Source organism: Diadema antillarum, unplaced genomic scaffold (genome assembly GCF_040938485.1).
Source record: "Diadema antillarum isolate AM-2024a unplaced genomic scaffold, OU_Dant_1.0 seq00000708_RagTag, whole genome shotgun sequence".
NCBI lineage: Eukaryota > Metazoa > Echinodermata > Echinoidea > Diadematoida > Diadematidae > Diadema > Diadema antillarum.
In genome coordinates, this window is record NW_027271612.1 from 16,481 (window position 1) to 39,295 (window position 22,815).

General features: G+C 41.3%; 1 protein-coding gene across 1 annotated transcript in view; it reads right to left on the minus strand.

Annotated features, from left to right (window-relative positions):
- Nucleotides 1–208: 208 nt before the first annotated feature.
- Nucleotides 209–22,815, minus strand: part of LOC139737831 (uncharacterized) — a 55,764-nt gene continuing 33,157 nt past the window's right edge. Inside the window, exons 3-21 of the mRNA XM_071648505.1 lie at nucleotides 22,446–22,540; nucleotides 20,247–20,309; nucleotides 19,127–19,484; nucleotides 18,305–18,544; nucleotides 17,358–17,576; nucleotides 16,043–16,277; nucleotides 15,417–15,471; nucleotides 14,881–14,970; nucleotides 14,137–14,311; nucleotides 12,950–13,146; nucleotides 12,235–12,353; nucleotides 9,966–10,185; nucleotides 8,617–8,839; nucleotides 7,555–7,724; nucleotides 6,588–6,700; nucleotides 4,247–4,392; nucleotides 3,559–3,813; nucleotides 2,919–3,046; nucleotides 209–2,253 (exon numbers count right to left, since the gene is read on the minus strand). Coding sequence (XP_071504606.1) covers nucleotides 2,113–2,253; nucleotides 2,919–3,046; nucleotides 3,559–3,813; nucleotides 4,247–4,392; nucleotides 6,588–6,700; nucleotides 7,555–7,724; nucleotides 8,617–8,839; nucleotides 9,966–10,185; nucleotides 12,235–12,353; nucleotides 12,950–13,146; nucleotides 14,137–14,311; nucleotides 14,881–14,970; nucleotides 15,417–15,471; nucleotides 16,043–16,277; nucleotides 17,358–17,576; nucleotides 18,305–18,544; nucleotides 19,127–19,484; nucleotides 20,247–20,309; nucleotides 22,446–22,540 — 3,242 coding nt within the window. The 3' untranslated portion in view covers nucleotides 209–2,112. The remainder of the gene's footprint in view (nucleotides 2,254–2,918; nucleotides 3,047–3,558; nucleotides 3,814–4,246; nucleotides 4,393–6,587; nucleotides 6,701–7,554; nucleotides 7,725–8,616; nucleotides 8,840–9,965; nucleotides 10,186–12,234; nucleotides 12,354–12,949; nucleotides 13,147–14,136; nucleotides 14,312–14,880; nucleotides 14,971–15,416; nucleotides 15,472–16,042; nucleotides 16,278–17,357; nucleotides 17,577–18,304; nucleotides 18,545–19,126; nucleotides 19,485–20,246; nucleotides 20,310–22,445; nucleotides 22,541–22,815) is intronic.

Below are 22,815 nucleotides of genomic sequence, written 5' to 3' on the forward strand. Positions count from 1 at the left end.
TTTTATCACAATTACGGGACAATCAGCCTCGCAAGTTTTCAATGTTGAAACTGCTGGAAATGACACACTTGATTGATCCCACCCTTACTGTACTTAAGCAGTTTAGTGATGATACCTCTGTTTTAGTAAGGAGAATAACTCTGTCAACTGGGTAACAAAAGGTCATTCAATCTGTTTGTGTGGACTGACTGGCTAACAAAAGGTCATTCAAACTGTTTGTGTGCAGTCCACATCATATATGTCCATATGTCCCCTTTTCACCCAGGAACTAGATATAATACTGTACTCAAGATGACACAGGCCATATGTTTTTTCAACTGAAAGAGTGAAGAGAATTTCAGAAATTGTGACACAGACAGACATGTGCTAAAAGAAAAGAAAGTTCAAGTCTTACCTGAAAATCATGTATACATAGCAATTACCATATATTATCACAAAAGGTAATATTCTTCTCCTTTTTTTTTTTTCATGCTGGAATAGACTGATGTCATTCTCAAGTGATTTCTCAACCCTGAGTACAAACCAGTCTGCATAAAGACAGAATTCTGATTCAAGAAAGGAAAAAAAAAGAACAAGGAGAGAGCTGAAGATATCATACACACACGCTGCTAACTACATGCAACCTTCAAGCGACTACGTACTATCCTCTTTTTGGCAATGTTTTGTCATCTTGAACATCAATGATTCTTTTTCTTCTTTTATTGCTTCGCAGGTGTGCACTACAGATGACCTCTATGTTTTCTCTACCTCTAACGATCTCCTCAAAATGTGAGCGGGTGATAAACGATACACACCACCACCACTTTGTCGCCTTTTGCCACATGCCTCCTTTTCAAGCGATTCATGTCGATGGACAAGAGTCACCAATCCATTGCCTGTCCCTTCTTGAAAGCTGTGAGTGATGGAGCAAACTCGGCCTACACAGATCAAAAAGAAGGGCTAATGTCTCGGGGGTTACTTTCCTTTCACTCCTTTCATTGTAGCAGGCATATACTTCTACTCCACACATTTTGTATACTTCACTGATCTCTACCATCACTTGCCACCAAGTTCACAAGGATTCCACTCACACGATACGTTATGACTGGAACCACACAACCACTTCTTTTTTGGAAGCAGAACAAGCATCGCGGAGTGGCAGACTCCACGAGTAGCAAACTCTTCTCATTGGCTCAAATTCTTCTCGCTGGCTGGCTCACTTGTACGCGTAGAGCAAAGGGCCAGGCTACAACAGTAGCCTGGCCGACCGGTCAGACGTGGACTGCTGTCAGCTGCGCCTGGTCTTTAGCAGTTTGGCGTCCCGGCATCATCCAGCTTGAGGTTTCACACTACTGGGAGGCTACGACTGAATATGCGGACATGAGAGTTACAGCTTGAGAGATGCATTCACTCACGTAGGTCATAGAAATTGATCTTTTTCTAAAGGCATTCAACCCTGTGATTTTGAAAAGTTATGAAGCAGCAAGCAGTGCTTAGAGAGATGATAACGGCAGAAAAAAAAAAATCCAAGGAACTTGGAAAGAAGAAGTGGCACTGTAGCTCAACCACTGTCATACGATTGTGATGATGGATTGGGGGGGGGGGGGGGGTCCTCCAACCCACCATCCATCTCATACTGATGCTCCCATGTCGCTACCTTCATCTTCAACTGCGGCCTCGGTGACCTCAAGTGACCTGATGATATTGATTGGCTCCAATCAAGAATGATTTGCTGAAAATACCATTACTTCCCCATCACCATAAAATATGTTCTTCCTTTGGCTGGTATATCGTGGTCTCATGAAGGGGATAAAACCGAGTCTCTCTCTCTCTCACATGGATGATCGAGCTTTCAATCGAGATTGTGCTGTCATAATTGTCCTCGCTTCCTCAGCTCCCTATGCAACAACAGACAGACTCCGCCCCCTTCTTCTCCACAAACTCTTTCATCACCACGGTAACGGTGATGGGAAGCGAGGCACGGATCCCTGAAGGCATCACAGCTGCAGATCATCTGCTGTAAAGTATCCAACAATGATGATGATGATAATGATGATGATGATAAAGAGAGTGTGTATAGGAGTCCTTGTAGTGGGGAGGGGGGGATGAAAGGGTAAGCGTTGTGCCCAGAAATCATTCTTCGGCCCCACCCACAGCTCCCCTGGCATCGAGGCTGGCCGACTGGTCCGACGTGGACTGCTGTCGGCTGCGGCTGGGCTTAGGCTGCTTGGCTTCCCCGGCACCATCCACCTTCTGATTGGCACTGATGGGAGGCTGCAAGTGAACATGTTAACAGAGGAGTTAACAAACAGGAATCATACGACCAGCAAGCACACACATCTTTCCACACAGATAGAAATACTGTATACAATAAATATTTTGCAATGTTTTTATTTTCGCGAATTTAAAAGCACAAAAAAATATTAACTCTGTACGACCTGCACGTGACGTGCACACATACATTTCTCCAATCAGTACTGTACTCCACAAAAAACAGATGGAATATCCTTTAAAAATTAGATTTTTGAAAGGAAAATCAGACTTTCCAGAAATCTTGACACCCCCACTTGCCTGTTGGCCCTGGGTCAGTAATAGAAAAAAAAAAATGTTTCCCCGGTAAGAACGGGCAAGTAAACATCAACATCAATATTGATGAAAAAATTGTATTAAGCATCCGCATATTTTCCACCCACTTAGGCTCATACTTCAATTTTTGTAGGGCTTGCAGGAATTTAGAAGTACATTTTACCATGTGATGTACTGTTTTTTCTGCACTTTTCTGCACTTTACCTTGCCCTCATTTTTTGTTCTTTTTATTTGAAGGATGAAAAGTCATACTTACAAGAGGCAATATCATATTATCGTATTTCATTCTGTTTGTCGTACTACATACTATAAAATCATATTGGTTGGCATCTCTGCCTTCATGTCACATGTACCTCCACTCGGAAGTCCTCCAGTGTTCGATACTTCTTGAGGGCCTCGCTTAGCTCCGGCAGGATCCCCAGCTCCCTCCTACGAGAGTACTTGAGGTACGCCCAGAACTTCTCCAGGCCGTACAGTTGCCCTGTTTGAATCATCCATCAAAAAGGAACAGTCATCACGGGGGAATCTCAATGCCAAAGATACATCTGTACTTGATTTCGACCTTCATTCACAACCTTGCTTTTCCAAAAGATATCCCTACACGATTTGCAGGACTCACTTGTGGTATTGTGTAGACTTGGGGGTCTAAATCTACCTTATCTACAACATTATTTTCTGGACAAGTAGATTTTACCGATATCTTAATCTCTCAAATGCATGCCAAGTGCTTGCACAGTGTCAAGATATTGCATTCAGGGTGGCTTTAATTGTTTTTAAGAATCAAAGAATCAAAAGGGTAAAAATGTCATCAATATCAGACCTAAAAGAAGAAAGTTACAGCATTTTTAATTTTTGAAAATTTTCACGGGAGAAAAATAGATGTTTCATTCATCTCTTGAACAATCATCCCTGCCCTTCTCCCTTCCCCCCTTCACTGTCCATCTGCTTCTGAATGGATTGGCTCCCATCATTTAGACCAGTTGTTCCACTAACCTGACTCGTAGTCCCGCAAAGTCTCCAGCTGAAAGTCCTTGAAGATGTCAGGCCGGAACTTGACCTCGAGGCCGTAGCTGAAGAAGCGGAAGAGACACTCCACCCCGTAGCGGTAGCCCTGCTTGCCGTCCTCCACCGCCAGGTTGCGGAACTCCTCGTACATCTTCTTGTTGAAGTTGGTTCGCAGGAAGAAGGACCAGAAGCGGAAGAGTGTGTTCATCTCCTGCGACTTGCCGATGCCCAGCTTCTTTCGTTCTGCATTTGCATGAGGAAAATGAGATTGACCATGCCATTATTGGAAATAAAATACAAAAAAAAAAAAAAAAAATGTCAGCTTACTACAGCTTTGTTGGCCGTGGCATATGACAAATGCTGCTGAAACTCGTCTACAGCTAAGGCAACCAGTGATCGTTCAAAGGGACAAAGGGATCAGCTAGCACAAATGACTTTATAAAGGTATCTACATAGTATCAAGGTGTAGATGTAATCACAGGAAGAAGTGAACATTTCTATGACAGGGCCACAGTATGGAACCTGTCTAGAATGGCCACCTGTCCAGAATGACCACAGTTTTCCCTCTGAGTAGTCATTGCAGACAGATTTGACTGTATTAGGTGAATCACCTTCAACTATAAACAGAGCAGATAATCTTGGATCTATCCCGGTAAAAACTGAGAGCTGGCATTACCTTTAAGACATTTCTGGTGGTACTTGTGGTAGGCGTGCTGGGTGAAGTTGTTGTCCTTGAGCAGCTCATGGGACGGATGCTCAAACTTGGGGAAGCTCTGCGGAGTGCCGTAGCTGGTACTGATGGGGGCTCCTTCCGACGGTGAACTGCAAAATGGAGAAAAAATGATAATATAGGAATGAAAATCTGACAAGTGGCACCTTACAGATGCACCATCTGTAAGTCAAAATCTAGTCTCCGTTTCAATTTGTTTTACTTCTCCACTTGTAAAGGTGAAATCACTATGACAAAATCAACAATGTTCACATCAAACATAAACAAGAGTATGTAAAAGAAATACACATAATTATGTGAATAATAAATGTACATACATTTCATTGTAGCATACAGGTAGAGGAGACCATTATCAGTGAGTAGGTTTCAATAGTCAGCAAATAATGACAATCAGCAGGCTTTCAAGCGGGAAAATGTAAAAAAGTAGGAATAAAGTAGGAACAAAATCTCTAAAAAAGTAGGGAAGAAGTAGGACATAAGAGGGAAAAAGTAGGGCATTTAAGAAAACTAGATATATCGCTACGGCTACTGATATGCCTCCGCCATAATGCATGGTTCTGGCCTATAGTACAATGTCTTGACAATGTGTGATGACAGTTTCACACAATTGGCAAAATATTAAAATGACAGGTTTGACACAAATGTGCTGAATGTTCACTTTCCTAGAACTAGGTTCAATTGGATGAATGATTAAAATGTCAGAGTGCAGGTATTTGGGGAACTGATGATTTTTACTTGACTTTTGACCCTTTTATAAGTTTATGCATTGAGTAATTTTCAAGGTATTGAGAAAAAGTATAATTTCAGTATCAAATGGGAAAATAGCATTATCTAAACCTGGCCTTTCACCTTTGACCTCACAGTTCCAAAGAGAATCACTGTTAGGTTGAACATGCATGAATATGTAAGTTTCATGATGATACCTCGAGTTACTTTCGAGATATGGAGGAAAAAGTGCAATTTAGCACTTTCACTTGACCTTTGACCTTTTGGCAAGAAACTTCCCAAAAAATATACATTGGGTAATACATGCCATACATCAAGTTAAAAAAAAAAAAACCTTCAGGCATATTGCATTTTAAGGAAAGTAGTGATATTTTGAGGAGTTGACCTTGACCTTTGACCCCCCTGACCTTTGACCCATGACCCCAAACTTCCCTAGATAATCACTGCCCATCGGTACAAGCATATATACTAAGTTCCATGAAGATACCTTGAACCATTTGCGAGATATGGAGAAAAACATGAAATTTCAATTTTTTTTTCACAAAATAATCTGTGACCTTTGACCTTTGACCCTGTGACCCTAAAATCCACACAAAGAATTATCCCCCAAGGATATACCCTCATACCAAGTTTGATGTAAAACCATCACACGGTTCTTGAGATATTGACAAAAACAAAACGGGACGGACGGACGTACGGACGTACGGACGGACGGACGGACAGACGGACGGACGGACGGACGGACGGACGGACGACCCGAAAACATAATGCCTCCGGCCACTTCGTTGCGGAGGCATAAAAAAGTAGGAATAAGTCAGGACATGAGCAGGCTTTTTGGAGTAGTTTTCGTCGATACTCACCAGAACTCTTGATGTTACATGTAAATCTTAATTTGTACTCACAACCTTGCTGCCTCAGCCTCACTTTTGCTCCTGGGAGAGCCTGGTATTATTTTGAGCGATGATGAGAGCTGGTTGAGCACTGCACAGGAGCAAAAGCTGAGGCTGGCAGCAGTCTTGTGGTTGATTGGTGTGTGTTATCCCTCTTTCATGCTGAAGAGGCTCTCCCCACCACTAAGAATCTGCAACTAGAGTCTACTCATCATTTCTGAATATAAATTATTCAAGTAGCCTTGCACATTTTTTTTTTTTTGCGGGGTTTTTCACCAAAAAAGTAGGAAAAAGTAGGAAAAGTAGGGACGGCAGTAAAAAAGTAGGAAAAAGTAGGAAAAGTAGGGCCACTTGAAAGCCTGCAATCAGGCACATTGTCACATACACGAAGAGAGATATCTACACTATGAATTTACCAGTCTTGCCACCTCTATCTAACTTGTGAAAAGAATACATCAGGTTGTTATACAACCCTTTAACATTCTTGTTTTGAATCTATGCTGTATATCACTAGGAACGTCAGTTTCCATCTTCAGCCTTATTAAGCACACCTATGAAGGCTAGTTGTAGTGATAAACATTCAATGGCACATTCTCTGTAAATGGCTGGAAATATCCAAGATGCCAGAAGTCAATATATGGGTCCATGTTAATTTCTGCACAAAATCCTACCTTGTCGAAGCGTGCCTTGACCGCGGTGGGTGCTCTCTCGAGTCGAGAACCCAACCGACGTGACTTTCTATAGGTGGGTCCTCACTGTGCTTTGTCTTGCGTTTCCTTGGAGTCTACATAACGACAATCATGCAAATTGACAAATTGAAATTAATATATACAGGACTTGCAATCATCATCACTATCTAGACTGTAATATTGACAAGAAAGAATGGAGACAAAATTTTACTGAATGCTAAAAACAGAATGCCCCATCATTCATAAATCAGTATGTCGATCACATAACATTCATTAAGCATCTGGCAAGTCTACAAGAGCCTTGTTGAGGTCTGCAAAGAAGCATAAGCATCCATTTCCTGTCCATCTCTGTCCATGCAAATTTGAGAGGACATAAATGCCAAAAACAAACCTGCAAATGTGCAAACAGTAAGCCTGCTAATTTGTAGAATTGCCTAGAAAAAAGAGAGATCTTAACCTATGCCTTTATCACACTGTATATGCCAAATATTTTGCAAGGTTTTTATCTTCACAAATATCATGAGAAAAGGCCACCGCACACTACACGATCAGACTGGTCTTAAAGTCTTAAGCCAAGCTGGGTCTTAAGACAAGTCGTACGACCGGACACCGCACACTACATGTCCGAACCTTACGAGTAGGCTTACGACTGTAAAGCCCGCGCAGTGCGCACTGCGTGCACTTGCATTTTACTGCATTGTGAATGGCTGAAAGCCTACGACCGGTCGTAGGAATTTAACATGTCAAATCTCTACGACTGGCGCTAAGACCCAGTCGTACGACTAGAAAATGGCAAGACTCTGACGTCGCACTTCTAGTCTTAAGGTCTTAAGACCAGTGAATCGGGGCAAAATCGTGTAGTGTGCGGCGGGCTTAAGGTGCTATTCGTGAATTTAACAACACACAAATATATTAACTCATACCCAGAAATGAACATGACATGTCTCACCTTGTTATCCACTGGCTTGGTCTCCTTCATGACTGGGTAGAACCTCGGCGACATCTGCGCCTTGCCGCGAGGCGTCTTGGGCGCCCTCAATGCCTCCCTCAGCTGGGGACCCTCCGGTATCGCCGTGGGCAACGACCTCGCCACCGCGGGTTCCACTTTGATGGAGCGAACTGTATCATTTCAAACAAGTCATTGACGTTAAGGCAGCACTTCCAAAGAGTGGCAACATACAACGCACATACATAACTACATTTTGATGTCTGCATTGTATGATTGTACTGTAAAACCAGGAATGTTTGCGTGCATTTTAATTTAGGGAATTTCGCGAGCCTAGATTTGCGAAATTATAATGCCTTGTCTACATTGTATGCATAGAATGCCAGTGACAATTGCAGAATGTGAACAGCACCTTGATATAATCATTAGTGACAATGCAACTGTTCACGTCTTTTTTTTATATATTTTTTCCCCTAATCTCTTTCTTTTGCCCTTTGAACAAAAATTTCAATCATTAACAAAAGATACACAAATCATCTCTGACTTAGAGTCCTGACATTAAATTGCTAAAAAGTTACAAGGACAGATTTCAATCATAAACACTAACTACATGTATTGTCAATGAATTGTTGTCCTGAAATAAATGAACAAATCCCACGACTGAATGAATTTCTTTTCAATGGGAACAGTGCATAGTGACTTCATACATTAGGATTTGGGTTTTTTTCTACAAAGCGACAGGGCCGTTGTCACTTAATTGCAGAATGTGAACAGCACCTTGGTATAATCATTAGTCACAATGCCACTGTTCACATCCTTTTTTATTTACTTTTTCCCCTAATCTCTCTTTCTTTTTGCCCTTTGAACAAAAATTTCATGCTGCCAAAGAGGCCATCGGCTCCAATTCGCAGAAATTTCATGCCGCTAATATATCTTGTTTTATAAGCCATCAGGAGCCTATCTCTGAAAGATGCTTGTAATCAATGATATTGGACGGATATGTCTTAGAGCCACTCGAAACACACAAAATTGAATCATGACAACACGGATGTTTACAGTACTCACCGGCACTCTTCAGGATAGGAATGCCGCCTTCCTCCACATCCCTGGACGCCTCCTCCGAGGCATCACCCTTGGGCGGGGCCGGGGGCACCTGTTGCCTGGTATGGGGCTTCTCGGGGGTCAGGTTGGAGAACTCCTCGTTCGTGATGGTCTGGATCTTGCTGAACGCCATGGCAGCTATGGGCCCGGCACCAAACCCACCAGGGGCCATTGCAGCAAGTTCAGCCTGCGAGAGAAGCATATTAACTTATTATTATTTTCGCTCTTCATTACCCTGGTCATTCCAACAGACCAGCTTTGGCAGTTATACAAATTCAACACCACAAAATATTTACAGACTACCTGCTTTTGTGCAAGGACATCTAGAAGTATTACATACTGTGATATGCAATAATGCAAAACATCTCTTTAAAGAAAAGTGAAGTGCGAGTCTGAGAGCATTTGAGGTATGACCTTTTTTTTTTTTCATTCAGAGACTAAAAAAAAGTGCGCAAACATACGTCATTTTGCTCTTCAATGGTGTACATCACTGGTCTTTATAATGATGTATTTTGGAAGAGACACTCCTTCCACCTATGAACATGCTGCAGTTTTTCATTGCGAAGATGCTGGTCTCCTAACCACTTTGATCTGAACTTTGTGCATGAAAGAGGACGTCCTTATTGCAGGAACATGACATACACACAGCAGCATTAGATTTGGGGGGGGGGGGGGGGGGGTGGTTCATAAGCAGGCTTAGATAACAACAAAGGGACTATCAAAACATAAATGGACAAATAACCTCCATTGTTTCACTATAACAAAACTAGTTTTCTTTCTTTCTTTTGAGCAATTTAATTCAGAAAGAACACCAAATGAGCCAAACGTTATGCAAAGAGCAACGGTCATAAAACACTGCGTAGAGTGTTTCATACTAATTTCAAATATTTGCATGACACATCAAGAGTTATGTGGAGTTAAAGGCATAATGTACCATTTGCAGATGAAACGAAAACCCAGCATTAGTGTTTTAAAATAGTTCTAAAATGCCAGTTAGGGATAGAAACAAATTTGAATCTGTATAATCGATGTTAAGTGTTGTTAAATACACAAAATGTGAACAATAGTTATAATAAAAATGTTTCCAGACTAAACCGTCTACAGTTACGGTTTTTAGAGAAAAACATTGATATCTCCTTATATTTTAGGCTTTATTGCGAAAACTTTATATGGTAGGATGTTTTGCGATACAGCAGACCTGCACATATGCATCAAATGTGATATCTTGAACATTTTTGAAATCACTGCTCCCAAAGGTAAATTGGACCTCTAAGTATGATCTAAATTGAGCAGAGCAAAGAGCTAGTCCACACCATGGAGGGGCATTCATCCTCCCACAGGTCCATCTCATAGTAGTAGAGACCGTCGTTGATGATCTTGGCCAGCTCAGCCGTCATCTTGGAGCGGGACATGTGATAACCGGTCCTGTCGCCCCCGGGGTGCTTCTTCAGACAGGGCGGGGTCTGCGTCACAATGATGATCTTGTTGATCTCGTTGTCGGAGATCTCGTAGTCCTCATCGTCATCGTCAGACCTAGGAATGTAAAAACAAATAACTTGAATGACTAAAACAACTAGAAATATCACTTAAGGTGATTAATACCCCCGCCCCGTGACGACAGTCTTACCCAAGGAATGATCTTTCCTTGATCTTCTGCCATTTAAATGCCGTTACCATGGCAACGCAGCTTCCGACACGTCTGAAAAATATGTCTTGCACATCTTCCCACCAAGACTATTGTGTGTGCCACATTTCATAAGCTTTTGTCAAAAACTGAGGAAGTAGTTCAATCCACAAGATCTTTCCTTGATCTTCCACCATTAATATGCCGTTACCATGGCAACCTACTTTCGGGTACTGTCAAAAAATGCGTCTTGCACATCTACAACCAAAGGCACACATCTGTACCAAGTTTCATGGAAATTGGGCAAAAACTGAGGAAGTAGTTTGCAACACAAAATTTTCCATCATTTTGGCTCATAATATGTGAGCTGTTACCATGGCAACATACTTTTTGTCACTGTCAAGAAATGTGTCATGCTGACCTATATCCTAAGACAAACATTCAATATGAATTCCATGAGAATTGGAAGAACACTGATGAAGCAGTTTTGCCATGAAGCATTTTGCTCTATATTTTACCAATAACATGCCGTTACCATGGCAACGCACTTTTTGCCACTGCTGAAATATGTGTCTTGCACATTAACATATTCAGATGAACATCTGTACCTAATTTCATAAAAATTGATCAAAAACTGTGGGAGGAGTTCGCGACGCAAGATTTGTACCCATTTTTGCCCATAATATGCCGTTACCATGGCAACGTACTTTTGGGTACTGTCAAAAAATACGTCTTGCACATCTACAACCCAAGGCACACATCTGTGCCAAGTTTTATGGGAATCGGTTGAAAACTGAGGAAGTAGTTCGCGACGCAAGATTTGCAACGGACCGACCGCCCGACCGCCCGACCGCCCGACCGCCCGACCGTCCGCTGATTCCTATATACCCCCTTCAAACTTCGTTTGGCGGGGGTATAAATATTTTATTCCTTGTGTGTTCACTGTAACTTCCACTGATGTACAAATGTAGATACAATGTTGCATTATTATATATTTTCTTTTCCTTTTTGCTGTTTTGCTCCTTATTCTTTCATTTAAGTATTAACATAAATTGCTTCAGGTGTATTCAAGAGTACCAAGTTGACTTACAAGTGGGAAATATACACTTCAAGATCCAACTGCATCTGTACTTAACCCTCAAGGGGCCAGGGGGGCAGAATCTGCCCACCCCCAACGTTTCGCGCTATAATTCTGTAACACGAGAAGGCCTTGTCGCAAAGCTTCTCGACTTTCTTGACTTTCTCGCGCAACTTTTGAGACCAAATTTGCAATGTCTGAAGCCACACCCATTTTTGTAACGGCATGTCACCCGAAAATGGGCACAATTTTGTGATTTTGTGTACATTTCCTATGGAAAACGGTGCTGTCATGAAAGTCATAAAAACCTGATTATTCTTACAATTAATCACTTTCACTGATTAATTTTATTCTAATTATGGTAGAAAAAGTGGTCAATGACAATTTCCAATTAAAAAAAACAAAGAAAAAACAAAAGGTGAAACACAACGAAATACGTAAGAAATTCCGAAAATAATAAAATACATAAGAATTGAAATGACTTTTGGAAGTTTTTGTGATGTACAATTGTTGAATATGCTAAAACAGATAAACAAACCAAAAAGTAGACTCTCATTGCTTTTAACTAGGCTACAGTATGATCTTGAGCTTAATTTGCCTCATTAATCAATCAAAATCAAAAATTGATTGTTTCAAAAAATCTTTGACACAATCTTGTAGATTACGACATGGGTGTCAGGCATGCAAAATTTCATCGCGATTGCACCTCTGATGGCCGAGATCTCATCGGGGGCGGAATCCGCCCCCCTCCGCTTTTAGCATAGCCAAAAAAGCCTGACTAGGGTTTTAAGAATAAATCAACACATCCCCTTTATCGATACACTTGATATAAAATTGTAATGCCAGCAAACTCAAAACACAAACGAGGAAGTATGTTTACCATTCAGAAAATGTGTTCTTCCTCCCCGTGATCTCAGTCAACTCCTCGTCGAACTGGAAGTCCAACTCCTCCTTGGCCCCCTCGGGGTCACGGAAGTCGGGCTGGGGCGACGTCGCTCGCTGGTGGGAAAGGATATATCACGAGAGATAGAGAGAGTGAGTGCATTTGTAAGGGAGGTAAGAGCTAATCAGCTATAATAGTGTCAGACTGCTCATACAAGTCCTGTTAGGAAGATTGCAATGTCCATTAAGAGCCTTGCATCATCACCAAGGCCACCCAAAGAGGGCGCTTTACTTCTCCCTTGGTGACTCACTGCAAGGGTAGAACTCTTTGCTTGCATCATCAGGATGTAAGCATTGGTATATTATACACAGACACAACCAGGATCCCCTTGGATTTCATCCTGACCAAAACAACTGTAGGTTACAACAAATACAGTCATCAAAATTAATTGCAGTGACCAGGTAATAACAAGAATGCCCCCAGATAACTGATAGCAGCAAACCTCTTAGAATGGACTCTGAAACTCTTAAATGCTGTAACTGCTGTATACTGATGATAAACCGTATTTCATATATTCTTTTGTCAGGTAGTGGTAATTATTTGATTTTTCAACAAGCAGACTGCAGCAATTGGGATCAAGTCTGCACAGGTCATGGTCTTAAATTGTATATCTTCTTAATTTTGAGCAAATACAAGTGACAAATTTCTTCACCTTGTCTTTGGGGGTCGGGGCCTTGTGTCTCCTCTTCACCTCAGTCCAGTTGCCTGGCTCCTTCTCCGGCAAGCTTGTGGACAGTCCAGGGGTCCTGGGCGTCTGTAGGGTGGACTGTCCGCCAGCAGGCACCCCATTCTCTGGTACCCTCTCGTGCACATTGTTCTCCCCTGGAGTGGGGGAAACTGGAGCTGACTCTGAAATACAAAGGGGGAGGGGGAATGGGGATTGGCATTGGTAAAACAGAGAGAAGAATGATATTTTAATCTCGCTTTCAAACATACTACTGAGAGCTTGTCGTAGAATCAATCCTTCTATCAGGATGATATCATCTATGAAATAATATAGCAGTCTTAGCAATCACAAACATTTAGTTTTTTCAATCTTTGCAGAAAAACTGTGCTTACAAATTTCAATCATAAACAAAGGATAGACAAATCATCTCTGACTAAATGTCCTAACATTAAATTGCTAAAAAGTTACATGGACAGATTTCAATTAAAAATATTAACTACATAATCGTCACTGAATTGTTGTCCTGACATAAATGAAAAAATCCCACTACTGAATGAATTTCTTTTCAATGGGAACAGGGCATAGTGACTTCATACATTAGGATTTGGGTTTTTTCTACAAAGCGACAGGGCCGTTGTCACTTAATTGCAGAATGTGAACAGCACCTTGGTATAATCATTAGTCACAATGCCACTGTTCACGTCTTTTTTTATTTATTTTCCCCCTAATCTCTCTTTCTTTTTGCCCTTTGAACAAAAACTTCATGCTGGCAAAGAGCAAGCTACTACACGATTCCAAAACAATTTTTCTTTTTTTTTTATTATTATCATTACTACTATCAATTGCGTGAGACTAATAAATAGCTACTGAAATTGAACCATCAAATTCAGGGAGATTCCACACAGCAACCTGGAGATGTGAGAGTGTTACATGCATCTTAATGAGCAATATATAACCAAGTCACATCTCATTCTAGTATCTCTTGTGTATCCCTGTTAAATATTATTAGATACCATAGGATGGCTGTATGCTTAATATCTTCTACAAAGTCTGAAAAGAAGAATAAATGTTAAATACATCAGATCACGACAGTGCATTTCTAAGCAGCTATATTCCTCTAAACTCAAACAGGGGTCTAGTCTCACGGGGGATCCAAACACTCCCCTCCTCACCTGTGTCATTGTGGTAAGGGTACGGCTTGCCAGGGACGAACTCAGGGCTATCATAGGAGAGCTCAAACTTTGTGGTGGAGCTCTGGTCCCTGATGACCCACTGCTCGGGGGACTGGATGCAGCGGATCTTGGTCTGATCGGGTGACAGCTCCACCTCCGTACTGTCGCTGAGGGCCTGCCCAGCCAAACAGAATCAAGAGTGGAAAAGAGCAATAGACCATTTTGGTAATGTATTCAAATTCTATGCATGCTTTGCTCACAAAAGCTGCCATTGACAACCACAAAGGTATCGCCGTACCTAGCAGCAACTAAGTAAAATCCTAACGAACTTGATTGGAGGGAACAAGTGAATGAGAATGCTTTTTTTAAAAGGCCGCTGCAAAAGAAACATCAATGAAATGGTGTTTTCTACATAAAGTTCAAATCTATTTTAATAAATAAAGAAATATCAAACAAACAAATGATAAAAATCTCATAAGAACAGACTTGAAAAAGGACGGAGGTAGAGGAAAACGTCCTAGAATGTTAAGATTGATGTGCTCTCACAACAACAACAAAAAAAGTGCTATGAGAAGCAACCAAATGACTGACATGTACACAAAGATAAAGGCCTCATCAGACAAAACCTAGCAAAGATATATGGGTCAATCTGTTGCCTAATCTTTTGAGGAACAAGCCACAAAATGGCCTAAAAATGACACAGCCTGGCTGGACACAGCAACAACAATGAGCTCTACGACTTACCCTGGTGATTAGGGAGTAGTCACTGGTCAGAGCCTTGACCCGATGGAAGCTGGCGATCAGACTGACGGGCAGGTAACCCTCACTGTCCATCTGTGGGGAGGAGGATGGTCAGATAAACAGGAAACATGAATTTACACTCCTCACAAGATTGAACGGTTGTGAGAATTGTGCCAAACTGTCAGGCACTGCCAGCCAAAATTTAGGCATCATCACTAGCTGCTCTTCACATTTTTACACACTGCAGTACTTTCAAAGCACAGAGCCACATAAATTAAATCATTTGAAAGAACCTATACTATATTTCAAATTTCTCAGACCACTTCACAGAAGGTTTATTTCATAACACTAAAGCAAGACGGATTACGATGCAGACAATATAAAACTCCAACCCACAGGTTGGAAATAAAAAAAGAACTTTAAATAGGGAGGGATAGTTCCTTGCTATTAACAACATAAGCTTCACTGAAATTACGCTGCCCCCTCCATCCACAATAGGGGCAGGGGGCAAGATCTGTCAATAACACGAATCATCTTACCTTATTTCTCAGGAATATATCCTTCACAAGGTTTGCAACACTGAAGTAGTATTCACTGCAATAAGAAAGAGCACATCAACATACAAAATATCATCAATTACGCTTTGTCTGTAACACATCACCGTATGAACCACTGTCAGAAGGACGGTAAGTTTCAAAATACATGGGTTCCTGTATGAACAATCTTTTAATTTCAACAGGGATCTGGCCAGAATTGGGTGGGGTTTTTTTTCAAAACAATAAACTTTGCTCTTTGGCGAGAAAACAAAAGTCAATCTGCCTGTCTCAACAAATGTCATGAATAATTCATAAGATTGGGAAAATCAATGAAACTGAGTATCAAAGGTTAAACAAAAACAAAATCTTGAAAAGTTAATGACTGCCTTCACAGATATGCCAATTCAGTATAACATGCATGAAAAACATCTTTGAGCAAAATGGACATAAGTAGCACGACATATATATACTACATTATCAGTGCAAGCAAGTATGTCACATGGCAGTCATTTAAAACTAAAGTAAATAATTACGCTCCTTTTGCCAACACATAATCATACAAGCATGATGCCACAATTGCTTACTTATGAAATCAATCTACTGTCTTTTTTATATGAACCTAGACCTACATTTGCTTCTTCACGTAGTCCTTCAGCGTGTTCTCGTCGAGCGAGAATCCCAGCCCAGCATTCCTGGGTGTGAACACCGGCGTGGAGCCATCGTAGAACACCGGGCTGGTGTACTGGGGCGTCACAAACTGTGGAGTGTCGAAGTCGAGCTCCGCGCCAAGGCCGCTGCCGCTGTCAGCGCTGATATCGTAGTACTGCCGCCCATAGTCCGAGAATAATTCAGATTCAGGCGATGCTGGATGAGGATAAACGATACATATTACCAATCTGGTCCGTGCTTTCAATACATAATCAGAAAATAAGGATATAGACTGACTCAAGCTTGTTTAACTCTATGTATGCCACATTTTCCTGAGACTAAAATACATTAGTGCTTTCGGAAAACATTCTGTTTTTCAAAGCCATGTAAATATTTTACAGAACCGCTCATCTTAGAAATGTGGACGGAAGTTTTGCCGTGATGAAATGACAAAGCTATATACTGTGGCATACTACGATTAATGGATTGCTTTGTACACGGTTGTGCATTAGGGAAAAATATGCAAAGTTGGCAAGATGTCAGGTGAGGAGTTAAGGGTGACACATTTAATTTTCTATTCAATCTTTTATTATATTTATAAAATTTCCACTATTCCTTTTTTATTATCATTGCAGTTTGCATTATGTGTATATTAGCTGTTGTCACCATTACAAGAACTGTTTTTATTTATTACAGAAGTACCCTAAGGATTTGAAATCATACAACTTGCACACAGTCACAGTGCACATGGCGGAATCATGTGACCAGTTTACCATATGTCAGTAAGAGCCAAAGTGTTCACGCAAACAAATACTACATGCTACACGACTCAACGGCTCAACTACATGTATGCCACTCCTTCAGGTCATGTCACAAGAATTTCTAAAAGGTGTATGGTCCCCCCTCTTGGAAGTTGTTACTATCACATTTCAGAGCAATCATTCTCAAAACCATCTACATTCTTACAGAAGATTCTCTGTCTATAGTGTCAAATTCAAGGAGAAAATCTGTACTCTTTATATGGATATTTAATATGGATTATATTAGTTCCACATTCATGATCAACATTTTCAGTTCCATGGATAACATGTTTATAAATATGGTCAAGTTCAACATGGTGGTCCTGAGGAAGCTACAGGGTATTCAATTTCTCCAGTTTGTATTGAAATCAGTATCACTTTTTTAAAGTACTCGTTGGTAGAGATGACCCGTCACAAACTCATGCCTAGTGCCTCCACACTGGTTATGTCCCCACTCAGGAGGCACTACTATCCAAACTCTTTGCCAGAAGCTCACTCTGTTCGTGGTTGGTCGCTGGCGAGTCCAGGCTGTTGCTCTGCCAGAAGTCCCTGGAGTAGCCACCGCGCCCGCCCCTCCCTCGGCCGCCGCCTCCGCCCCTGCCCCTGCCCCGTCCTCGCCCTCGGTACGCCCGCTGGTTCTGCCAACTGCGGCTGTCCACGCTGGAAGCACTGGGACTGCGGCTCCGCTCCTCCTTGGGTGGGGCGAACCCAGCAGCTGGAAGAGGAATGATTTTCATGTCTTCAAAAGTTTGCAAAGTACTCAGGACACTACAGCACTCCTAACACTTCACCTTGAGTTTTGTCAAATTGATCATGTTGATGTTGGTATATAACCAAGCATTGAATACCAGGGCACATGTTTTAGATTATACGCCAAAATCACATTGGTACAATAACCACAGTCTTCCTTGCTATGATCAAACAAAATATGATTTGCAAATGAGGGCGATAAACTTTTAGAAGCATTTAATGCTCAATCAGATCCATGCCATATTCCTACAAGCTATATATATCAGCTGTGCACCTAGCAGCTTAAAACTAGCATTTAGACATAGTTTCATGCTCATTTATACGTTATCAATATAAAAAAATTCAATTTGACAGCTCAACATTGAAAGAAATACCATAGCATCAAGACATCATTGATCTGTCTTGTCCACCTAACTCAAGTAAATCCTGAAAGAAAAGTGAAGCATTTGAAGCATTTACCACAGGTTTTCAAATTGCAACTGACCACACCAGGATAGTAGACAGATGAATACAAAAACCTGAAGTTTTTCCATAGTAATTATGTGATAATTATATCAAACTTTGAGCAGGCACAAAAAAGGGGTCAAAAATGTTTTTCTATTTCCAACAGCAAAACAGGTAACTGGTACAAGCACAACACAAGCTGTTTGGGTATAAGAGCATTTAAGATGAATCCTGGGAGGTTTACAATACCTTTGGTAAGAGTCTCTCTACTCGTTCTGCCTTCTCCATAACCCCTTCCCGGCCTCTTGGCGGTGGCAGGGTCGCCGGCGGAGCGAGGTGCCTCCCTCCAGTTCGTATCCCGGTCGCTGTCCCTCATTGGCCTCTCCCGCATCCTGCCGTCGCTTTTGGGGTTGCGTCCTCGAGGGTCACGACCCTTGCTGCGCGGCTCTGGCGGGTCGAGCGGAAGAGGAATCCACTTCTGTTTTTTGTCTGCAAAGGAAGACGCATGAACACAAGGTACACAATGAGCCTCTCCATTTTGGTTCACTCAATGTGTACTATCGTATTCTTCTTTTTGAACTGTTTCTCACGATTTGAAACTTTGATACCATTATGCCACCATATTCAGCCTCCAGTTGTAATTTTGAAATTCCAGTGTGTGTTGCGATACATTTTTTTTTTCTTTGAGATAGCAACAACAAACTACAGTCAAACCTGTCCATAGCGGCCACCTGCCGTATACGACCACTGAAAACAATTCCCTCCAAGAGAAAAAGCATGCTAAAGAACCTGTCTCAAACGGCCACTTTTTTCTTCTCTTGCGTGGCTACTACAGACGGGTTTGACTGTATATGCAGGTCACTTGACTTTGTTCTGTAAATTGCTTTCAAGAACTCTAACTGCCACAGCTACGGCTTGACGACAATCAGCTTGAAACTTAAACACCATCGCTACGAGAACGACGATCAGTCATATCGTCTAAATTGTCCAAATCTAAGTCTCTTCACGACAGCTCTCAAACTTCTACATTACCAAGACTGTACATCAAACAAACGTTTCTGCAATCTATACCTTTACCACGATTTTTCTTGTTCTGTTTTTGCCCATCCTGCCCACTCTCATGACGCTCCTTCTTGGATGAGGCGTTGGCGGCAGGCGGAGCAGCGGGCGGAGTTGCCGAACCTGTTGGCGATTTCACGTCCTTGGTCTCCTGTGGGGCTGCCACTGGCGACTCCGAGGGCGGCACTGGGGGAGACACAGCACCGGTCGCGGCAGCGTTGGTGTTGGGGGTTTTCGTAGAAGAGACAGTTTCAGTCTGGTGGGATGCCTGCTGTGGGGAGGGGCTGGGTGTGGCCGGACCGGTGAGCGGGGGTGTCTTAGCCCCTCCCTGAGAACTAGCTTCTTTCTTGCGCCTGGGAGACTGAGGGTCCTGTCAAAAAGTAATAACAACAATACATTTACACAACAATCACTGAACATATCAAACATGATTGGACGAGGGATGACAGGATAAACTCTCCTGCAAAGATTCCTCTTCCCTTAATTCATATTCTCAGTAATGATACTGCAGGGGCCAGTCTGTTAGTGTTGTAAGTTCTAGGCTACAATTCATTCAATGTACATTAACCTCTCCTCATTTTGAGACCAATACTAGTATACTATGCATTCAATATGGCAAAGGAACAAATGCATTCACAAGTACATTGTAATTAATATCAGCATGCAAATGACCTTTGGGGAATCTTTGACTTGCTGTATTAAAATTGATATCGGCATCAGACTTGCTGCGTTCCCTGGTTCATCATACATCACAACGTTTATGCAAAACTCTCTCTCAAGAACTGCAGACATTTTACAAATCTTCAGAATTGTCAGTCATACATTTACCATATTCCAGTGCATGGCATTTAATGCTTACACCGATGAAAAAATTGAACACAACTTTCAATAGTATACATTTTTGCAAGGTTGGGGGAAAGTGAAGAAGAGGATCAGCACAGTTACATACATATGTAATGTCTCTATATGTGTGTGTGTGTGTGTGTGTGTGTGTGTGTGTGTGTGTGTGTGCATGTTTGCGTGTATAAGTGTGTGAGTATCATAATCATATTGGGGTGTGTATGTCATGCTTGTGTGTATGTAATGTGTGTGAGTGTGCGTTCATGCTTGAAAATCTTCGATCTCTACTCACCGTTCCTTCTTTGACTGCAGCGCCCAAAGACGGCCAGCTGTTCAGGTCATTGAAATCACTCGCCTGCATCGGAAGACCACATATAAAAGTGATGATGTCACAATCATTATCAAAATATCCACAGAAACCACTCAACTCCTTAGCACAGAATGAAAATTCCTAAAAATTCACCAGCAACAACTCTTTTCAATCTAGGCTGTGGCCCTAAATATTCACCTTTTTTTTTATGGCAAGTTCAATTTCACCCTTTAAATCTTCACTCTCCCTTTCTCTTTCAACAAGCCATGGCCATTGAAAATGAAGACTTTCCACTGAGTGAGCTGGTAAAATAAGTGTCATTAACCATTACACAGTCACTATAAATAGCTCAGTGGACTAAAGCACCAAACAACTGAACAGACTCTACTAACAAACAATCCAACGGGCAGGGGGATAATATTGTGTTCCCTATACTCAACTAGCACAATAAATTGTAAGAACAGTGTAACAACAGTCAAATCATATGAGTGAAACATGAAGACTGCTAACACAACAGGAAACTATGCCAATTAAGCCAGTTCGTAGTTCTACTTTGCGCATGAGCAGAAAAAGTTCATTGGTACCAAAACGCATGATGGTTTTTAAATTCACGGAGATAAGCATGTTCTGTGATATAATGGTTATTCATGCAATCCTTGTACATGATACTGCCATTACATCCACTGACTGAAAACCTGGTATTTGGCAATACGAATATAAACATGCTTTAATGCATTCAATACGAATATAAACATGCTTTAATGCATTCAATACAAAACAAAGAGATGGATGCTTCCCCCCGAGGGTTGTTTGACGGACCATTCTGGTCACCTGGTCTCGCTATGCAAGATCATTTTTCGTTGAACACGAATTCCATAAATTGTTACGCCGGGCAAACTTACCGGTATGCCTTATGTTGCTTTGAATATGAGTGAAGTGCCTAACCCACTAAAAAAATAGAAAGGTCATTTGTACCAACGTGCACATGAGCTAATTACGAACTGGCTTATTCTCTCGATACCCTTCGACTCCATCTAATTTTCTCCGTTTGTTAAGCTGTTCCTTTTAGTTTGATGAGATCATTCATAGTAAGCATCTCACTGACGGAAAACTTTTGCTTTCAGAGAAATTTGACACAAGAGAAAGTTGTCTTGGATCACAGCAGAGAGGAAGAGGAGAGACATAAAGACACATGCATGAGCACTTGACTGTCTGTTTAACTGTCTATGTAATCCTTAAAAACCTGAAACTTGCAAGTACTATATCTGTCTTGGTCATGTGACTACTGCCTACATTGTATGATATACAAAAGCCTCTTGCATAGTAATCATAATTACTATTATCATTTTTTTTTTTTTTTGCTTTAGAGAGCTCGATTGTCCTCTTTATGTTCCCTTTGCTTAAGTATGGAATAAGGTGTCTCTTTCTAAAACAATGCAGCAATAAATTCATGCACAAATATCACCTTTTTTACAATGCAACAAGCTCACATTCAAAGTTGTGAACCAGCCATCATGAGAGGCTAGTGTGTACAAATATCATAGGTCAATTTCTGAAACTGCTTTACATTGACTTAATAACAATGTGCATCTCTGTGAGGTAGTTTCAACATTCAACTACACTGCAAAGCTTCATTTCAAGGTGGGAAGCAATCTTTATCTGTCTCCCCTCCTCTACCAATCTTATCAATCCATCTGTCTGTACATTTTATCACTGATTCATCTTTCCACTTATCTACCTAAACATTTATTTAGCTACTGGTACATTCAAATCAATCCCCTCTCTCTCACGAAAATTTTCCTGTCACCAACAAAGTTGGTTTTCATCCCTTTCCATCCATTTACTATACCAGTAGCAATATCTATCTACTATTATAAACAGATGAATATATAAACTGGAAAATTAGAAAAGAAAAAAAACAGAAGGGGGGGGGAGGGAGAACAGAGTCATTTATTTTTACCAACTGGTAGATGATTACCAGTCAAATTGGAAGTTTAACACCCCATTATTCATCCAATCACTGGTGGGTATTATTATAAATCAGCTCCACTATATCTCACATGTATGGCTCAGCACACGCTATGGAGCTTTCTTAGCTCCATGCTCAACAGAAAAAACACTCACAAGTTGATAGACACTCCCCTCCCCAAACCCCAACCCAGATGAGCACTAGCTACTCACCACTGCGTTGCTGACTTTCGACGCAGCCTTGACAACAGATGGTGCAGAAGTTGCTGGTACCGATGCAGTCACTGTTGCCGGGGTTTCCTTGTGCTCTGATAGTAGCAAAAAAAAAAAAAAAAAAAAAAAAAGGACCCTCCATTAAGAAATGTAATGATAGAAGGAACAAGAGACAAAATATACACCAAGCACAATGCTGAAAAATGACCATGATTACTACTTCACCTGTTAAGCAGGGTGGTCCACAACTTGAAATTTTAGCATGTTGCAAGCTCAGAATCTGAGAATATTGCAGAAATTGAATATGCGCGGAGCGCACACGATGAGTACGTAGTACGCAATATTTTGCTGCTTATCTCTCTTTGTGCTG